Genomic DNA, 21,445 nt, shown 5'->3' with positions numbered 1-21,445 from the left:
AATGGCTGCACTGCACAGTGCTTCTGACGTTTTACATGTATGTGCATTTACATTTTATTTTGAAAAGTGAACAAAGATTCAAAGTGTTTTGATATGACTCTTTGGCCTCAGTCTGCCCCAGCATAAGAATTCTGATTCCGTAGGAGTTTCTTTACAAAAGGAGTTTCTTGCCAACACAAAAGAGAAACAGAACTTGAAAATAAAATACTGAGCAAGGATGCTGCAGCTTCACATTTCTAACCTGTTTTTGTATATTTTTCAATAATTACTCACTTATATAGCTTCTTAGAAATATGAAGTATATCTTGTTTGGTGTGTAGAGTAATATCAGTTTCTTACTGACTTTTCAGGAATAGCAAAGGTGTGCGTGAAGTTGAGTTTTTCTAAGGGATGGATCTTTGCAAATGGTCTCTCTCTAATGTTTCAGAAAAGCATCTGTAACTGCTGGGAAAGGCTTGTTCAAAGTTCACTGGCTTAAGCATTGTTTGATCTATGGATCATAGCTTATATTCTCGTATCATGAGGGTTAGTGTGTTAGAGAAGGTAAGGTAGCATGATTTCCCACAATATTAGGAATATATTCATGTATTTCACATGCTCTTGCATTGCAGAAGAGAAACAATGCCTTCAATTTTATTTATTTGTTTATTTATAGAAAATGGAATAATCAAATCAGACAAGGTATTTGAAGTAATGCTGGCTACAGACCGTTGCCACTATGCAAAATACAATCCTTATATGGATTCTCCGCAGTCTATAGGTAAGAGCATCTTGTAAAAATGATTGAGATTGTTCTAACTTGCATAACTGCGACTGCCTTTGTCATATATGTTAAGAACGTGAACATAATTTTTTAAATTCGGAAGCTTGTTTAGTTCTTTATCAGTTTATTTGATACCTTTTAATTAAGTTTCAATTTGTTATGGAATGCAACTGGCATACTTGGATACATCAAGTAGATGTTCTTTAGTCAGTATTAGTATGTGTAAATATGTATTTTTTTAAACCACAGCAAATTGTGGTGGTGCAGCTAATGTTTAAATACTTAAAAATCATTTGTATCCAGTTGATGTCAGAAACAGTCTCTCTTTACAGAAATGATTCAGTTGAGATCAATGCTGAGGTGCTTACATGCTTTACATAACTCTTTTAAAATACAAAAATAGGCTTTGAATGGGAAGTTCTACTGATAGGACAGTTGTTTCCCATCCACATCCCAGTTTTATCTTTACAAGGCAGGAGAATGATTTATGCAAATGTACTAATTACTCTTTTCTTGACACCCCCCCACCCCCCCAACAGTGGGTGGTGAGAACTGTGAATTGCAATGGGATTTTATTATTTGTATAGGAAAATTCTTGAATTTTTTTCTTTAATAGTGGGTGGTGAGAATTATGAATTAGGATTTTATTAGTTGTATAGGAAGATTCAAAAATCTTTTAAGTTACATACTCAAAAGCTTATATATCTCCACAGAAACAAATATAGGTGAGTGTTCCTCCATGTTTTCTCATAGGTGTGTGCTGTCTGCAAAATAGATGAGGTTGTTGTCTCCAGAAGTTCTATGGTCCCCACCACATCAAACTCAGACTAACAAATCCAGGTTTTTACATAGGGACCGAATGAAAAAGGCATTACGTTATTCTGGGAGACATTACTGTTCTGAATTCAACACACTTGATCAAGCTAAGGCAATATAGTGACAGAATGGAGATTGTAACTGAGATCAAGGGTAGAACCCTTTTTTTCCTGTCCAGAGTTGACATGGGATAGCTTTCAGATGATGTACCTTAACTCACTTCTGAAGTAGAGTACCTATGTAACCGTTGGGGGGTGTGTGTGTGTAGTGCCCTGAATGAGGGCGACAATTAAGGTGTTGCATTTTACAGTCAAGATAATAAAGAATGTAAGGTTGCCGTCTGAACAACGATCAACACGTTCTTTCATTCTCTTGTTTTACAGGTTTCCAAGCAACAATCAGTGCTCCACATATGGTAAGCTTTAAACTTATGTGATTATAGGTGATTTTATAAATATCCAAATGCTTCTGAAAGAAAATATTTATCCTAGCAAATTTAATGACCAGTTGATTGCAGTGATGCTGTTGTGAACTGCCTGGTAGGAGGGCACAGAGAAGATTGAGCCAGACTTTTCTTGGAGTTGCACAGTGATAGGATGAGGGGTAGTGGACAAAAAAATGCAACATGAGAAATTCTGATTAGTTTCTAGGGTGAAAAATAAAAAAAACACATTGAGGGTAGTTAAGCACTGGAACAGGTTTCGCAGATTGTGGAAATTCTGTTCTTTGATATATAAAGAAGCTGACTGGACAGGGTTCTAAGCAGCCTAATTTAAATTGCCCCTGTGTTGGAAGAGGGTTGGACCACAGGATTTCCAGAGATCCTTTCCAACCTAAATTACTCTAACTCTGTAATTTATAAAAATACAAGAATTCAGGAGTGGATAATAGTGATTTCTATGGTATGGTATTGCTGTAATGCCTTTAATTCTTTGGACAGGGAAAAAAAAATATTGTATTGAGATGCAGGTTTTTTGCCAAGTGGCTTGAGACCAGGGCATTCATGACTGAGCATTAAGAGGGGATTTCAGTACATAAATCTAGCACAGACATAATTTTTCTGTGTTTCTTTATTTGAGATGAAGGATGAATAGAAGCATATATTTTGTCCTTGCAATGTTTGAAAAGTGTCAAAACATAGTAAGTCTGCTCCTCTTGACTAAAAACTACCTAGTGTTTTCAAAATTTTAACTCGCTTAAGTCATGATCCTTGAATTATCCTATGCTTAGCACTAGTAGTATATGAAGTGTTAGAGCAAAAAGGAAATGTGTCCTCTAAGCAAATGTTAACAATAAATGTTCTAATTATTTCTGTTTTCCGGGTGTGATGGATTAAGCCATGGGAGTGTGGTAATGGCTATCTCTGAAACATTGAAGAATGAATTGTTTTTTTAGTGTGTGACCTAAGCTTAGTTTGCATACTGGTCCACCATGTAGGAAAGCAAAACTGCTCATGAAGTGTGTCTGTAGACTACTACATTTCATATATGAGCCTGGCTATCTGCCTTTGTTAAAGACAACCTCTTTTTCCTACTCTTTGATTCAGCAAGTGTGCAGGTAGTGCAAGAGGTAGTTTTAGTAGCCATTTTCCTTGATGCTCCACAGCTGCTTTCTTCCTAACTACCCTCTGTCCCAGCATATTCCAATGTATATAGCATAATTATAAGCTAAATTCTTTATGGGCCATATACTACTGGAACAGTAAGAACGACCAGACCTGAAGAAAATTAAATTGATTTATGGTGTCTCTCCCAAAAACTATATCTAAATTGAGTGTGTGCTAGAAGCTTGAATGGTCAGATGAGTTTATATCTACACTAAAAAAACCCAACATAGATATACACACACACAATTTGTTGAAGTCCATGAAACAGCAATGATTATATCATGTAGTTAACTCCCCCCCTCCCCCCCCCTTTTTTGGTAATAGAAAATAATTCTGAAATTTCTTACACGAATCCTCAGTGCATTGCCCAAAATCACTGAAGAAATGAACATATATTGTGTAAAATAGACACTTAAAATATTTTGAATTTTTCTGTCTCTGTCGTCTTCTCTTAGCATGCATATGCTCTTGAACTTCTGTCTGATCAGTTACATGAAGGAGCCAAAGCACTTGATGTAGGATCTGGAAGTGGAATCCTTACAGCATGCTTTTCACGAATGGTGAGATATTTAATCACTTGACCATCAGAACTGCTTGAACTGCAGCATAACTCTGAATTAAAGGGAGGAAAAATAAGCATCCTTCATACAGTGGACTGACATAGACTCTACAGAAAATAATTTACTCTCCTGGGTGTGATTAGCAGCTGATACTAGATGGTTGAGTTAAAGGGGCCAGTAAATCATGTGGTGGTGAAGAAACTGCCTGGAAAAGTGTGGGTTTTTTTTTTTCTTGATTACATTTTAGTGGTTTCTTCATAGCTTGAAGAAATGAGATGTTTGTCTTGTGCAGCCTAATTTTTACATTGTATTGTGTGGCTATGAATGTTCTAATTGTGATCAATTGTCATGTCTTCCTGCTATGATGAGAGCTTAGTGAGACCTAAAAGAATCCTATTTCCATAGGAAAATATATTGTATGTATATAAATTGTCTTTGAATTTAATTTTTTTTTTCTTGTTACTATATTGCGTGAGCATCAGTATAAGTATCCATTTAATATTTTCTAAGTTAGATATTAATTTATATTCTTTTTACATCTTTTTCAAATAACGTAATCTGTGTTGTTCAACCTGTATGTAAGGAATTCTCTGTGGTTCCACCATATCTTACATCAGGAAAAAAAATGAAAAAAAATTTTTATTAAGGCTGTAACTACAGTACTGTTAGACTAATTTATGTAGTGGAATATAATCAGTTCTTCCTTCTCCATTCCAGGACTTTATCATTGCTTTATAACTAGCAGAGACCTTAATTAAACTGCCAACTAGATTTTTTTTTTTTGTCTGAGAAGTTAATTTGGAATGTGGTGATGCATATGATAAATTCTCATATGGGGTTTTTTGCTGCTTAGTTTTCTGTTTTCAAGCACTGATCTGTTGAGTCTGCAATCAATTCTGGTTTCCTGTGTTAAGAATTAGATAAGAATGTTTATGACTGGGCAATGTACTAGCAAAAGTATTTAGGTTTTTGAAGTGCTAGCTGCCATATTTTTTAAAAAAATAAATTGTAGTTGACATAAGTTAACCAAACTGCTGTTTACAGGAAATCTTAAATGTCACTTACTCAACTTTCTACCTGTCATTTTTTGTGTAACTTTGTAGTCAATGATCTAATGTTAGTAGCATGCATGGGAACTCCAATCCTACAAGTGTTAAAACTTTTGTCAGTTATGTGTATTTCTCACTAAAATATTACTAATACATAGAGGAATAGCCATTTTGGATAAGATGTGGTTGTGCAATTTTTTTTAAAAACACCTATATAAGAATAACTTAAAATATCTGCAGAGAAGTCAGAATTACCACAGAAAATAAATCTCTCTCCAATTTTGCTGAAATTAATGACACAATCTTTTTATTGCCATATGAATGTCACATTCCTCTTCTGAATCCTCCTTGGTGGTATGCTGTGGAATGCCTTAGACATGTTTTGTGAAACATTAGATAAATGCTTTTGTTCTATTTTATAGCATTATTACTGTACAATATGGATCTTGCTTCATCCACTTGAATTACTGTAGATAAGACAGTATGTACTGCTCTGACTTCCTTTCTCTGTAAAGTTCTTTCTAACAGTAACAAAAGCTTGAAAGAAGTGTATTATAGGGAATGATGGTAAAGTGTTTTGCTACCAAAATTCAGTTGGGGATGTGCTTACTGGGTCATGTGGATGTTGCTTCTCAGTCTACTTGAGATCTAGAATGAATAGCTCGCATTTGCGGCACAAGTACCTACACAAGTGCACATTGATGTCCTGACAGCTTTACTCCTATGATGATAATCTAATTTGTGGTACTTCTGGGAAGGCTTTATGTTTACTTAGACTAGTAAAGCATCTTTAAGATTTTTGTTTGGGTTTTCATGTTAAACTGCTGTGATAGTTATCTACATAGCATACAAACTTAAATAAGTTTATTCATTTTTGAAGGTTGCTGGCAAATGAAATTAATTGTAGTTTTCATCCTGTAAGTACTGGAATTATAAAAGGAGTAGGGTATATTTTTATTCCAAACAGATCATGGAGATCCCCAAAATTGTGCCATTTTGCTATTGTCTTGATCGCACACGCTTCAAACTTCCAGGGTAATAGACAGAGGTAATTGGTGAGGACTTGGAAATAGCGTAATGGACTGTGACATGCAGCAGGAGGTTCTCTTAACTTTATATCAGGCTACTTCATGTTATGACCATTTTGCTAAATTTTAATTTCTGTGACATTACCCTTTGTTGGACTACACTGGAACTTTTGCCAGCTTCTGGTACAATTGGCTGCCAGGCATTCCTCCAAATAGTAACTTGTGGTTGTCATAGTGAAAACTTGCCATGTGTCTTGCTCTATTTCAAGGGCTAGGCTGGTGGTCTTCCACTTGAAAAAGAAGAGATAACACTGCTCTTTGGATGTTTTTAGCATAAGACTTGTCCATAATAAAACAGAAGAAAATCCCCATGATATTGATAACCAGTTATTACTTTTTCACATCTTAGCAACATTAAAATGTAAGATACAGAAACATAACCAATGCATTCAAATGTGTCCAAAGACAAAGCTGTATGACAACATGGGCGGCTAGGACATACTCTGTCATTGTGTTCTTTGAGCTGGATCCTGTTAAAAATGGTCAGATTTTAAGATTTGGATTCTTTTTCTCCTCTCTCCAAAATTGGAATAGTTTTTCTGGAATAAAGACACAAATCCAGAAGAAATACCTGTAATGGATAAGGTTTTTTTAGTATGCCTTTTTTCCCGTCCAAATACACAGATCTTTTGTGACCTTTTGTGAGTTATGAGCTCTCAAAAGTTCCACTCTTCCTGTGGAAGAGAGCTGTAAATCTGAAAGTAGATTCATGAATGCAAGGGTCGGTGGAAGGTAGTTTATACCTGACTGTTAATTGCTGCATTTGCTTCTGAAAGAACAGGACTCTTGAGGTAACTTAGAACAAAATGCATGACTTACTGTTTTCCTTTAAGTAAGGTCTTCTCTAGAAAAACCATAATCTTTAAGTAAGTTTATTCAACATGAAAGGAGATTAGTTCTAGTCTTTGACCTTGAAGTTGCTACTTTCTATTGCAGGTAATGCAAACACTCATGATCAAATTTGACTTATAAAAATTCAGAGAAGAAATCTCCACTAATAGTATAACTTCATTGAATCACTCAAAAAATGACTATAACAAGCATTTGTAAGACTGTACTGACAGAGTTTAATTATCAGTTGCTTCTAGTAGTCAGGATGTGTCATTCTAAGCAGTAGTTTTAATAACATGGGGAAAATATATTGTTTTTATTTTAGAGAAACGGGCTCAGGAGATAGAAATACTCATACTATAAACAAATCAAAACTAGCAGAAATTATTAAACTGTATATTTTTATTCCAGGTTGGTCCCAAAGGACAAGTTGTAGGAATTGATCATATCAAAGAACTAGTAGATGACTCAATAAATAATGTCAAAAAAGATGATCCCACATTGCTGTCTTCAGGAAGAGTGAAACTGATTGGTGAGCATCAGACTGATATATTTACTAATTAAACTAATATTCTCTCTAGCAGCTGGTTGAAACTGACTGGAATTGGATGTGATTAAAAATTCTAATTTAAGAAGTTAAATCAAAGAAGAAAGAGCCAAATGAAAATTTAAAAATCCAAGTCGTCTTTAGGCTTTTAAAATATATCATCTTCATACAGTTTTGAGAATATGACTTCTGGTAATCTTAAAGAATATGTAGTCATTCTATTGGAGAAGCTTAACAGGGAAGTGTTTTCCTGTGAAAATACTTTATATGCTGAAGGTCTGTCATGTTAAATTTGCTATTTAAAATTGGGTTTGAATGCACAGCTTTTCTTCAATAAATGTACGGTCATCTAAATTTGAGTGTTTTAACAAAGCCTTCGTACTTATGATATAGTAATTGAAAGCTGCACGCAAAGAGTCGAGTGGAAAAAGTACTAGATTGGCAGTATGCATCACTGAAGATTATTTCACTTGTTTTTAAAATTAACAGTATTTGTATGTTAGGGAAGTGATTAATTGACACTAATTCAATCAGAGTTACTGAGAGGAAATAATGCTAAAATTGTACAAGGATGGTGAATTGTTTTAAATAATACTTATTTGACTAAAAAGAAAAAGATGCTTGTTTGGTGGTTTGGGATTTTTAGTTTTTGTTTTTTCTGTTTTGGTTGGTTGGGTTTTTTTGGGGGGAAGATGCAAAACAGGGAGGACGAAAGCATTCCCTTCATTATAATACTGTTTAAGTTTAAAATAATCCAGACTTTCAACTTCTTTTTGAGGCTTCTTACAACAGTGCTTGGAAAAATGATTATTATGTGATGTTTGGCTCTTAGCCAAGAATCAAAATGGTAATTAAGGTATTTTTTTTAAATGAGGGACTTTTCTAAATCTTTTTTAAATAAGCCAATCATCAGAAGTACTTATACACATGTATAAGATGCAGTGTTCCTCACTTTCTTGGAAAATAAGTTATACTGAGACTTGGGGCTGGAGAGGAGGAATGGGGGGATAATTTCCATTGTTGCTATACAAGAGCAATTTGGACTTACGCTTCTGGTTATACCTGAAACAAACACTGATGCTCTTGGGAGTCTAGAATTTTAAGTAAACATCATCTATATTATGTTTGACTGTGTAGCAGGATGACTAAGAGATTTCTGAGTAGTTCTGTTGTGAGGTACATTTAAAAAAAAGTACAGATGGATGAATAGCACTTTTGTGAATTAGGTGGAGAAGAAGAATGTTTCAACTGTACTGGATTCCTGGGAGCTCTTTGATGTGGAGCTAGCATCCAGACAGAGCTGTTCTTTAAAACAAACAAAAACCCCCAAACACACCACCACCCGCAAACACAAAAAAACCCCCCTGAAAACCCAGGGTTGATTGTTGATGGGAACTGTATGAATTAAGACTAGGTAAGTCAGTTGTTGGCTTTTGACAGGTATGCTTCAAACATTCTCCATTGTTTTGTTACACCTCAGATATGCCATAACTGCATTTCAGAAGCATCAGCATTATTTTGGGGTGTCTCAGTAATAGAACTGCACTGAGAAGCTGGGAATAGGTATGCTTAGGGTGTATCTATATTAGTTTGTGGGGTTTGGGGTTTTTTTGGTGTGGTTTGTTTTTTGTTTTGTTTTTTTCTTAAAATCAGGAGGGTGTCTTTGAGGTGAATCTCAACTGCTTCCACTTACCACACTTTGGCTCACATGAGAGTACTCCTGGAGAGCATAAACTTTGGTTGCTTTTGAATGAAACTAGACTGGATTATGTGCTCTGAGAAGCAACCAAATATGTTTGATATGTTAATGCATATTAAGCTAATAAGACTAGAACTAGACCAGAGCGATCATTCTGAAATGCATATGTTGCATGGACATCAGGTTCTCGGCAAAAACTTTCGCTATACAGATCTGCTTCTATTGTACTGCGCTATTTACTGATGCAGACATAGCCAGAGGGGATGAGGGTACTCTAACAGTACCCTCATCACACTAACAGTGAAGTAGTTTTCTTCTGTTTCTGTGCTCATGCTACAACTCTGTGTGAAACAGGTCTGCATAGAGACACTGAGGGCTTGAGTACCATGATCAGCAGATCAAGTCTAGGTTCAAAAACCAGTTACAAAACCCTTTTATGTCAGAAAGTCCTGACACTACTTCCCCCCTTGTCACCACCTACCACCCACCACTATGATTACTTCATTAACAGGCTGCATGTAACTGGAGATCTCAGTAGGATGGGTGATGTTATTCAGGTTGTAAGCACAAGCTCAAAATTTGGGCTGCTGTTTCCCCTTGGACATTGAATAACGTAACAATTTGTATCACATTGAATATATGAATGCTGACTTTTTTTTTTTTAATCTTCTGGATATCTAAAACTGTATTCCCATTGTGGGTGGATATATAACTGACTGCTGTAGCCAGGAGAACTTTTGTGGATGTCAAAAGGGAAGAGCTACGCTGTGCTTGATGCATATAAAGGAGCATGATTTTTTGTGTGTGCTGTTTCTGAAGATGGTAGCTTTGGTTTGGACTATTGATTCTGAGAGCAAAGGGTTTAGATGTTTTAGGTCCTTTTTACCACTGTCAGTGAAGTGATAAGATGTGCAGAAGTCACATTCAGACTTCTCTGGACAGAGCACAAGGTGCATTGAAGTCTCAGAATACATGTGTTCTTCTTCAGAAGACAACTTAGCTGTTTCTTTCACAGCTGTTTCTTCAACTTAGCAATCTCTTCTTCTTTTGCCAGCAGTACTGGAGATCACTGCTTCTAATACCTAGTGCTGCATCTTAGGGAATGAGGGTTTGTCTCCCCCCTATGTAACTAACATCATTGAAAGCAGTATGTGTATGTTTGAGCTAAAGAAGTCTTTCTCCCTTGCCTTCTCTGATGGAACAATGGCTTGATACAGTAATGCATCACTACTTCCTCTTTAGAGGAGCTGTACAGTGCTACTAAGCAAATATAAGTTATATACTTGACTGCATTGAAGTGGTTGTTCCAGTAGAACCCACTTTGGCAGAGTCAGAGAGATTAAGCCCTGGAAATACTGGAACTTTCATCTTCATTACTGGAAACAGTAATAAAAGCTGACTTAGTGGAATTGGTGATTGATAGGCATGCGTTCTGTTGAAGCATTGGTAGTTCTTGCTTGGCAGCTTCTGCCTGTGGCCCTTGGTTGGAGCTAGTGCTGGTCAGAATTGATGATATGAGAAAGTCAGTCATTGAGCTTTAAGGGGCTTCTCAGCTACTGGGGAAACATGCTCTCTTCTTATGTCCTTAAGCTTTGGGTGTAGAAGGTCCTTGCAGGGTCTTGTTTCAGGACCTAATATGAAAGGTGACAAACTCCCCAATTTTAATCGTTTCAAGGAGCTGTCCAGATCTTCCTGTACGCTCTTGGATACTTAAGGGTGTTGTTACTGTCCAGGTGGCCCTCCCTATCACTGAGGTCAAAATGAAACCTGCTATGCCACCATGTATTTTTTCTGCCTTGTGAGTTGTTGGAAGGCAAAAAGTTTACAAATTTTCAGCCTCTGGCAGGGGCTTAGAACTTCTTTTGACTCATTCAGCCTTTTAATTAACCTGTGATAATAGTGATTGCACAGAAGTTGAAGCTCAGTCTGAAGACAGGAAATCCCAAACAACTACTTGTGCTGAGCAGAGGACTATGTTCATTAGCCTCCCTGCTTTTTCTTCTTGACTAATTACGGCGACTTCTGCAGTCACTGAGTGTGAATTTACGGATGGCTTATCCTCATTTACTTCTTTTGTTCCTAAATAACTCCAGAGAGAGCTTGCCTAACTTGCTCTGAATTTCCCGTTGGTTTCCTGTAAATACTGTGGATACCACATTCACTTCATCTTTCAAAACTTAACTCAGGGTCTAGTTTAGTTTGCTACATTTCAGTGGCTTAAAAAACCCAACCTGTTCCCCTTTCATCCTGCATAAGTGGGATGGTATGAGACACCTGTGATAGGGTGCTTCTCCATGAGTTCCCCACCAAAGCTGAAGCTGCATCCTTAGCCTTCTGAATAACTTAATTACTTCTGACATCTTCCAAGCAGCCACCTGGAGCTTTAGCCACAGATCTGACCTGGCTATCCGTGTTAGTCCAGCAATTGTCTGCAGGAAGGATAGTGAGACCCATCTGCTGGTAAAGGGAGATGCGTGGGGATTAGTGTGGTACTGCATTAATGTATGAATGTAGGTGTGGACTTTCATTCCAACCAGTAGTATAGTTATAGGTGTATAGGCCATGTGAATACTTGCTTTGACTTTTCACCTTTGGAGTCTTCTGATATATGCTTCTGAGATTTAATGGTTTAGACTTATGACTTCCATTATATATAGGAAATATGTGAGTGAAGGCAAGGCAAAGCAAAGTGTATGTTCTAAGAGGGTAAATGAGGGGAAAAGGATTGCATTGGAACATAAATACTTAAGTATCTTTTCTGGGTGGACCACGTGTCTCCAAGAACTTTTGTTATAAATCCATACTTTCTGATTTCAGGTGCTTCAGTAATATTTCGTATCTTTTATAAGTGTATGTACATATGAGGGTGTTTTGTTGCATCGGTTTTACAATTGTGTTAATATTTTTAAACTTACTTCATCATGTTATTACTGCTCACCAGAATTGTAGTTGAAATCTGAGCATAGCCTTTTGTTTACCTAAAGATATGGTAGATCAGCTGTTTTCTCCACTCCTTTTGAAAACGTTAAAAAAAGTGTTTTCTTGCAGTGGGAGATGGAAGAATGGGATATGCAGAAGAAGCTCCCTATGATGCGATTCATGTAGGAGCTGCAGCACCAGTTGTGCCCCAAGCAGTAAGCCTTTGTTTTATGAGTGATTCAGTAAACTCTTAGCTGTAAAGAATATTTTACGTACATATATATGTAAAATCCTTGGTAGACTTGCACTGCTGGCAGTATCAGTGTGCAGGGTGGTATTACTGTATGGTGTGGGGTTTTTGTTTCTGTTATAATTGGGCTTCCTGTTAGTTTGCAAAAGCTGTATGTTCTAATAACTCTCCTAAATAAACATATTTTTAAATGACTTGTGCACAATCCTCTATTACAACAACGAACTGGAGCATTTTATTTAATAAATTAATTTGGTTTTATCAAACACTGAATTACAAAACTTAAGTATTTGTTTCCCAGGTTCCAAGGCATTGAGCCTGTTGGAAAAGTAACATGCTCAGCTGGAAATACAGGCAGTGTCATGTGTTCATAGCTTTCAGAGTGGATACAGGGCAGTTCTTAACAGAGAAGCTGGAGTCACTAGGGACTTTACAGTGTGCATACATGAAGTCCATTCTTGCAGATTTTTTTTTCTCTTCCCTTCATCAGGTGAATGGGAATATGTAGCATGATTTTGATATGCTAGATACCAGTTAAGTTTTTTTAAATTTGAATTTTAATGAGGGATAGCGAAGGACTGGAGGCTGGAGGTGCTATAGACAGGTTAGATATTTCCAGATATTGGCCATTGTTTTACTTTTTTTGTTTTATTTTGGGGTTGATGTGTGGGTGGGTGTTCCCAGCAAAATGTTGACAGATGACAGTTAAAAAGGTAATTTAAAGTTTATTATTGAATGAAACAGTTCTTAATTATAGCTTTTGTTAGTAACAGGGATTAAGATTTTTTTTTTTATGGTGTCTGGGAAGTACTGAATTTTCCTTGAGACTACTGTGATTAGCCTCCTTTAATTATGAAAGCAAAAATAAAATCCAAGCATTTCTTGCACATACTGTGTTACTTGTCACTTATCTTACTCATTCATATATTTTAGACTAGTTTCATAAAATGCTGTTCCATTCACAGAATGAAAGAGGAGCTGTTGGGTAGTGAGTGTATTGTAGACAACTTAAAATTATTCCAGGAAGATAAATTAAAAAAAAAGTCACAAATCTCAAATCTTATTCTGAGGGCTTAAGGGCAGATCAGTTACCCCAAAAATGTTAGACAATGGGCCTGTGCTGGTGCACAGTAAGTATCAAACAGTTAAAACTGGCAGTTTAAAAAGATCAAATCTACTGTAAAAATAATTTGTGATTTACATATTTTGTCCCCTCTTATGTAAAAACTAAAACTGCAACCAACCCAGTTAATCCAGTTACTATTTTAGCTTCTTTTGGAATTATATGAAATTATTGTGAATGTTTCTGTAATACCAGTTGTTGTACCATGTTGTTGTGATACTCTCAGTGCATTTTTAATTTTTCCTAATTGAAGTAGTTATCTACTGCATAATAGTAGATAGATAAATTGTGGCAAAGCTATTAATGTAATGTAACAAACTTTGGATCCAGCTTCTCTGAAGTGGCTGATTACATTCTAATTTCTGTGTTGTGTTCTAGCTTATAGATCAGTTAAAACCTGGCGGAAGATTGATATTACCAGTTGGTCCTGCAGGGGGAAACCAGATGCTCGAACAGTATGACAAACTAGAAGATGGCAGTGTCAAAATGAAGCCTCTGATGGGAGTGATATATGTGCCTTTAACAGATAAAGAGAAGCAGTGGTCCAGGTGGAAGTGATTTTCTGTTCCACTTACTTCTTCCACACACATGCAAGGTGAAAGGGTGTGAATTTTAAGCAGATAGACTGCAAGGCCTGCCTTTGCTGCTGTCATTGCTTTCTGCTCCTCCATACCATGAAAAGTGACTCAGTCTGCATTACTGCATCACCAAAAGGAGGTTATGCTAAGTTTGAGTTAATTTAAAAGCAGAAGAAAAATATTGCATGGGTTGCACTTTGTCTCTTTCGGACTTGTTTTCTTTAGTCTTTGGTGTGTTGAAGTTTCTTATTTGTTGTTTTGAACACAGTATTTTCTAAATTTAAACTTCCCTTCTAATGAACTTTTTATAACCAGCTTGCCCAGTAATTAGGGTGCAGTGTAAAATACTACTTAAGAATAAATACTGTTTTGTCCTGTAAGTTAGTGGTAATTGGGTGTTCATTTTTTATTTTTCTGAAATGTCACAAATGAAGAAAAATTTTTCTAAAACCCTTTGTGGGAAATATAGATAATCTTGCGAGCACTTTTCCCTCAGCCTCCAAGTAGTAGAAAGTGGAAAAGGTAATCCCTTCTTCCCTAAAATATAAATGTAGTTGAGTAGTGTTCAGAAAATTTTCTCAGACATGTTAAGTCTGTCATCTGTCTCTGATGGGGGACATATTTGTGTTTGCCAACACAGCAAACTCTAAAGGCCTTTCTGGAGGTAGTGAACCTTCCAGTTTGCTGAATTGAACGGCCAGTAACATAGACATAACACAGCTGTCAGCTTAAACCATGCTAGGCATTAGTATGCGAATGAACAAAGCAGCAGTCCTGTTTTGCTTCCTGGCAAAAAGCGCTTGTGAATGTATTATCTGTGTTAATGAAGTGCATAGATGTGTATTGTGTTCTGAAAACAACTTTTGAGCTTTATAACTCCTAAATTTACATTTTTGGGGTTTTCCCCTTGATAGTCTGGAGTAATGCTTGTGATTTGGATACACGAATACTTAGATTTTAAGCTATCAAAGTGTCCATAAAAAGTACAAATAAAGCAGTTTGCATTACTGCTGCTTATTGAAACCTCATTTCAGTGTTTCTTGGATTACTGTATAGCCACCATGTACAAATTACTCTTAGAACAACTTTAATGATATACTGCTTAGTTCAAAGCTTGTGAAGTGTGCTTGCTATTCAGATGTTTTGTATTTGTTACGCAAATTAATACTTTGTCCTCGAATATTGCCAATATTCCCTCAGCGTGATACTTGGGGATTTCCTGCCTCTTCTAAGGCTTTGGAAGTCTTGCTTTGTGGTCGGTTTCCTCCTCTGGCAAATGTGGTGGACTATATTCAAGTTTGGAGTCCATGCTCTGCTTATTCCAGGAAAAAGAAGTATTCTTAAGCCTTCCTTTTTCCAGAGAGGTTTTATAGATTATTTTTTTCTGCATTTCCACCTGATCTGATTATAGTAGCAGTTGTGTTTTTTCATAGCAGCAATGTGTGTTCTTATAAGTAGTGTTTATTGAAGGGTTTCTGGAATAACAGCGGTTATCCTTTGCTGCTGGTGAAAGTGGTGTAGTGTATTAAGGACTAGAATTCTAAGGTCTTTGCATCTCTTCTGTGCAGTTTTGTACTCTATTTTCTCTGCTAGCTCAGGAAGAAGTAATAGATTGTCTTTGGGCCTTCTTTGGTCATGAGTATTGTGGGATTCTTTTCCCCAGATTTTCTTACCAATTTCTGTTCTTTTCTGAAATACTTTTTTATTTTATTTATTTTTAATTTAAGTGTTAAGAATATACATTGGTGTTGTCAGAAAAGGTAAGTGCTTAGCCTGAAGGGTTACCGTGATCACTACAGTGGCATAGAGGCTTTCTCTTGCTATGTACATTTAAATTTGGTTCAGACTTGGAAATCTCTGTTAAAGGAAATCTCAGAAGTCCATTTCTTTTAATGTTTGTGTTTTTCTTTAATTGTCCTTTTTGAGATCTGAAGAAAATTTCCATTCCCTTCTCAAGGGTAACTGCCAGTGCGCTGCTGACCTTACAGGAGGTCACATCTGTCTTTTTTGTTGTTTTTCCTTATTGGTGAGTCCAAAGTGTATGGTCCGCCAGCTGCTGCTAAGGAAACTCCTAATTATAAATCAACACTTGTTATCTATGCTAGCATCAAATATGAAAAAGGTGGGTTTTTTCTGCACTTCCTAGATTTCAATTTATCTTTCCGAAATTGTTCAAGACCTGTGAGCAGAGATCAATTAGAGACTCTTCTGAAAGAGCATCTTTAAGTTTTTCTGTAATAAAGAGCTGTTGTGTGTGAGAGACTCTAGTTGTTGTAAATCTAAAATTCATTGAACAATCTTTTTTAGAGTAGCTCAAGAATCCTGTGTGTTTAGCTTGTCATTCTCTTAGTTTACATTGTTACGCAATTTCATTCCTAATGCAGGTAACTGTTTCATCATGTTAAGAATTAGTGTCCCTTCACAAAATAAAATCGAAAGGCCAGCAGCATTTTCCTAGGCTAGCAGACCTTCCAGTTGGCAAGAAAGAAGCAGCTTGAATTTTTGCTTAGCCATTCACATGTTGGAGAAGTTAGTACAGTTCCTTACTAGGACTGCAGGATGCTCTCTTCAAAACAGCATGATGGTGACTTGATCTCTAAGTGATGTTTGAGGTCAAACCTACCTTCAGATGCTTTGCATCATTCTTCATTATGTAAAACTGGAACTCCTGGCAAAATAAAATCTGGACTAGCTGGAAGGAAAAGACTCCTTGAATTTCGATAAATTGGTGTTGTGGTGCTAAATAAAGAATCTTATTTTGTGAATATTGTTGGATTTTGCAGTAGTGTTTTTAAGCTCCAAACATTAGTGGGAATCTTCTCAAATGTGACTCCATGAGACATTTGGAAGTAGAATATACACAGGAGGCCTATTTCTGGTACAAAATGAAATGCATTGGTGTACCAGAGATCCAGCAGCAGGTGCCCACTTATGTGATTATGCTGGTAAGGATGTTTATCCTTTCACATAAAACTTTGCAATTATTAATTGTTTTTTTTCTTACTGGTAAGTAGGGAGGAGAGAGGACCTCTTGTGTCACGCAGTTGAGAACACAGCTTATTGGCTACCTTATTGGCAGCTCTTGTGTAAATTAGGATCTCTCTGGTTTTACTTCTCTGTGAGAGTTCACTTACTACTCATATGGAAAGACGATTTAAAGATAATAACAATGTAAGGAATGCTTAGCAATGAGTCTCTGTTGCAATCATGGATTTTATTTCCAAACAGGCAGCTGTTTTTAAAAAGTAATTTAACTTTTTAACTTAAAATATTGCATTAGTAGAAATTATTTATAAATGTAATGCTAAATTCATATTTGCTGATAAAATACAAACCTATAATGATGGTATACCCTTTTTGAGAAAAAAATACAGTGACTAGACTGGGGCTGTTACTGTATCCCACTTATTTGTATGTACAACATGATTAAGCACCCTTTTGGAAAATGTATTTATTAGGAAATATTTTACTATGATTCTGCTTAGAAACTCTTATTCAGTGTTTCAAATGCCCCTGACAAGCTAGTTGTCTAATCTCAATTGAAATTAGCAGGAATTGTTTGCCCAGAATTCCTTCAGCCGTGCAGACTAATGATTATGGTTGAAGTTTTTATTTTATTTTGGCAAAAAGAATCTCTGCACAACATATCTTTGGTTAAATTTAAGATTTCTGTATTATGCAAAAATGCATGTGATGTAACTGATATAATAGGTTGCAGAGAAAATTCCTTTTGTAATTTCAACCTACTCTCTCAATTTGATGATTGACCATAGCAAATAATAAATACTTTATAACAGCACCTTTCCAGATTAAAATGCTACAAGTCCAAATATTGCGTCGTTACCTTTAAAATTACAAAGGGAGAAATAATTGGCTGCTGAAACACTGAGTAGGTACTGAAATTCGGAGTGTAGCCTAACATGAATTGGAAATACAGTATCAGTAATGACAGCATATTTTTCATAGATGAATGATGTATCAAAAAGGGAAAGTCAAATGCTGCCTAATGACAAGAAAATTGAAGTGGATCAAAAAGTGAGTTATAGATTTCAGATAAATTTATAAATGCTCGTTCAAATATTTAATTTGAATGCCTTCCACCAAAGAGGTGGAGACAGATCTCAAAACTTCATGACTTACCTATATCCCAAACTTCTGTTATTTCTTATTGTTGATAAGATTTGTGATTTTCCCCCCCATAATGAACTCTGACACTTACGGAAATGCTACCTATTAGATTTTTCTGATAATGTTTTAGTTTGTTGTTGGATACTCCCAATGGGAAATGTGGAATATTCCTCTATGTTTTCCCTACTAGTAAGCCAAAGTTTTTCAAACTTTCTTAAATTTATTTTTAGAATAGTAATTTTGAGCTAATGACTTCTGAAATTTGCTTTAACTTGAGCTTATAAAGTTGCTTTGATGCCTCAGTTGACAATATTAGATGAGTGATTCCCTTGCTAGAATTCCAAGGGCCTGAGAACTATTGTGATGACTTAAAGCCTAAATACATATATTGCTTACTAAGCAGGAGCTAGTAAGCAGATTGGAAGGAGAGCATATATGAAGGTGGAGGAAAATTATGTGAGTTGTATAAGAATCACAGCAAATAGTCATGGCCAGAAAAAGGAAGAAAAACACAAATTAATTAGTAGATATTTCCTATGGCTCTAGAGGACAACAGGATATTCTTAACAAGGAAATAGCAGTCATCTTTTGAGTCTCCTGTTAAGCTTTGTAGCAGAGTAGATCTTTTTACCAGGAGTTGAAACCTGGTAGATTTCATAGCTTTAGCTTGGCAGCTTCTGATCCATACAACTGAAGTTCTGATCAACTGATGCTGTTTTGCAATGTGTATTTAAGTCTGCAAGCTGTTCACATTAGGTGGAAAGCTGAGAAGTCTTACCTACCTGATGATCTAAGACTTTTCTGTAACTTTATAATATATATAATCCAATAGTGCACATATAAGCTCAGCTTCTCATAACAGTAGAAAATAGATGCTGCATAATTTTAACTTATACATCATGGATTGTTTTGGGCTGGCATGCTGTTAGAGTAACGAGTAGCAAAGAGCTAGTGAAAAATCTCGAGGGAAGCTGATCCCCTTAATACGGTAAGTGTTCTAATAAACAGAATATTAACATCTTTATTTTGAAAGTGACATCTAGGATATACTTAACTTACAAGAACATTACTATTTGGTCAGGAATAGCTTAAAGCAATGCAAAATACCAACAATTAAAACACTGACATGTTAGTATCACTTGAATTCTAAGTACAAATAACATTTTGTAGATGAAAAAAAACCCCATACTTCAATACATTAAGTGTATTAGCAACATTAGGCAAAAACCTTGCCATTGTCTGTGGCTGGGTAAAATTATCGTGTTTAATAGTTTCAGAATAAATATGGAATTTTTCTTAGGCTTACAATTTCTTGAAGATCTAGCTTGGGTTTAAAGGATTAAGAATTATTTGTCATAGTAAAAGGCCAGGCTTTTACAAAGCTATGAGAGTATATGGTAGGAATCAGGATGAAAATCACATCAGCAATTAGGCATATGAGACTAAACCAGCAATAGCAGTAGTTATTACTTTACATACACTTTTTGAAGTTGTAAATATTAACTGATGATGCAGCTTCTGGAAGCATTGGGGATGAATGAAGCGCTTGTCCTAAATTCACTGGCACTGCATTTTAAATTGAGTATCAGATGTTCATTTATTTTTATCTGTTCAAAGTAAGCAAATACCCGTTCTGTGAAACAGGCAAATATGGAGAACTTCCAAACCTTTGGCTATCAACAGATTTTTCTTCACCCCTGCCAAGATGTGTTCTCCCTTCTGCTTTTTTCTGCTTTCTGTAATTACTGCAACACTGAAGCTGTATGATTAGTACCTTGCTATTAGAAGGCAGTGCAAAGTGCAAAGAATGCAAATATTTATCACTAACAAATCACAAGGTTTGCATCCCAGCTGCATTAGATAGAAAACTAGTCGTTTAGGCACTAGTTGCAACAGCTTTTCAGTTGCTTTTAAAATGTTTTGCATGCTGTCATTCCATGCTACGTGATTCCTGAAGGATAATGCTTTGTAACTTTAAAGCTTTTGCTTGTGTGTGTGTAGCACTATATTTTTGTGGGTTAGTTTGCATGATAGCTGGAAACACTATTGTGTATTGAGCCAGCAATCACATTAGTGAAGTTTTTCTTAATTCAGACAGTGTTTGCTTTGGCTAATGAGGGTGATGCACCTACTGAAAGGAAAATTGCAGCAAACTCATTGTGAGTTTATAGATCGTTTGTGCCTTGGGGGGTGGGGGGGAAGCAAACACTTCTGTTTGAATTTTCCAGCCTTCATAATGGCACAGTGCACAGCTTTCAGATTTGTTGGACATTTTGGATTAAAGTTAATGCTTTAGAAATATTTAAACAAATCACTAATACATTATAATTTCACTGTTGGAATATGGGTTCTGTGGGTTTCCTGTTTCAATGCGTTTTAAATGTCCTGCAGGAACAAAAGCCTGCATTTTCTAGATTCCTCGTAGTGATTTAGAGACTTCTTGATGCATCCTTTCTCCTACCTGAATCACCTTTTAACATGCACACACACACCCCACCCTGCCCCGACTCCTTCCATAACCTAGTCCTGATTTAGCATAGTTCCTTCAGGAGCTAATCGAGCTGTTCTGCGAAATGAATAAAATAGGTGGTACAAACGGCATGGTGTTGATGTGAGATTGTGTTCCTAGCTTTCTTGAGGGACTGCAGCTGAAGCTAAACATGCCTTTTTGGCAGCTACAGAGAATGTTTTTTGCCAATACTGTCTAGTAAGTTGGCTCAGTTTCTTGCCAGCATGTAGCCAACAGTGTTTGGATGACAGGTAGCTGTGTAACCAGCTGTGTGGTGTGAAGGATGTTCATTAAAGCAATTGATCCATTAAATGTAAAATAGAGGGACCCATATTTCATGATACATCACGTAATAGTATGAGATGATATGGGATTGCTGTTGCTTTTCCTTTGAGGTTTTTTTCCTCTGAAATGCTTGAAGAGACTTCTGAGGTTTTGCTGATGTGCTTGAGCACTTAAATGTAATCTGATTTAGTATCAAAACTTTTCAAATATGATTTCCAAGGGAAGGAGAAATATAATTGCATGTGTTTTCTTTCTACAGGGATGAATTGTAAAAGCTACATCATCTTGACCCAAACATAGTGTTACAGTGGACTGCTCATCTCCAGTTCTAAAAGCTTTTTGAAAACCAACAGCATTGCAGCTTGTTTTGGACTTCGTTATAATGTTGTTATCAGCATGGAAAAGCGTGGTGTTTGTTTTATTTTTTTAGATGCTCAAGGCAAATCTGATAAAGAAATGGTGGAAAGTTTTATGTGGGCACTGTTTTATTTAACATGCCTTTATTTTACTTTCATTTGTTTTAAGTGAATTTCTGCAAAACTGCAGATAAAGACCTATAGCTTGTGAACTCTAATTTTGATGGGGGTACTTGAACACTCACTTCTCTCGGCTCCTGTGTCCCTTGGTAAAACTGCTTCTGTGCACCTTATGACACTACGTAGGTAATACCAGGTTTTCTGTGTTCTGATGTCTG

General features: G+C 36.2%; 1 protein-coding gene across 3 annotated transcripts in view; it reads left to right on the top strand.

Moving 5' to 3' along the window:
• PCMT1 (protein-L-isoaspartate (D-aspartate) O-methyltransferase) overlaps window positions 1-21,221 on the top strand; it is a 33,325-nt gene extending 12,104 nt beyond the window's left edge. The window contains exons 2-8 of one of the 3 annotated variants that reach the window (XM_072856127.1): window positions 656-760; window positions 1,963-1,994; window positions 3,641-3,745; window positions 7,125-7,245; window positions 12,008-12,093; window positions 13,630-13,799; window positions 21,011-21,221. In XM_072856127.1, coding sequence (XP_072712228.1) covers window positions 656-760; window positions 1,963-1,994; window positions 3,641-3,745; window positions 7,125-7,245; window positions 12,008-12,093; window positions 13,630-13,799; window positions 21,011-21,023 — 632 coding nt within the window. In that variant the 3' untranslated portion in view covers window positions 21,024-21,221. Of the gene's footprint in view, window positions 1-655; window positions 761-1,962; window positions 1,995-3,640; window positions 3,746-7,124; window positions 7,246-12,007; window positions 12,094-13,629; window positions 13,847-17,795; window positions 17,883-21,010 lie in introns of those variants that run through there. The other 2 variants (XM_072856128.1, XM_072856129.1) reach the window with 2 other exon arrangements.
• Window positions 21,222-21,445: the final 224 nt, after the last annotated feature.

The sequence above is a fragment of the Ciconia boyciana genome, chromosome 3 (genome assembly GCF_034638445.1).
Source record: "Ciconia boyciana chromosome 3, ASM3463844v1, whole genome shotgun sequence".
NCBI lineage: Eukaryota > Metazoa > Chordata > Aves > Ciconiiformes > Ciconiidae > Ciconia > Ciconia boyciana.
The sequence above is the reverse complement of the archived record's forward strand: the minus strand, read 5'-3'. Positions and strand labels throughout refer to the sequence as shown.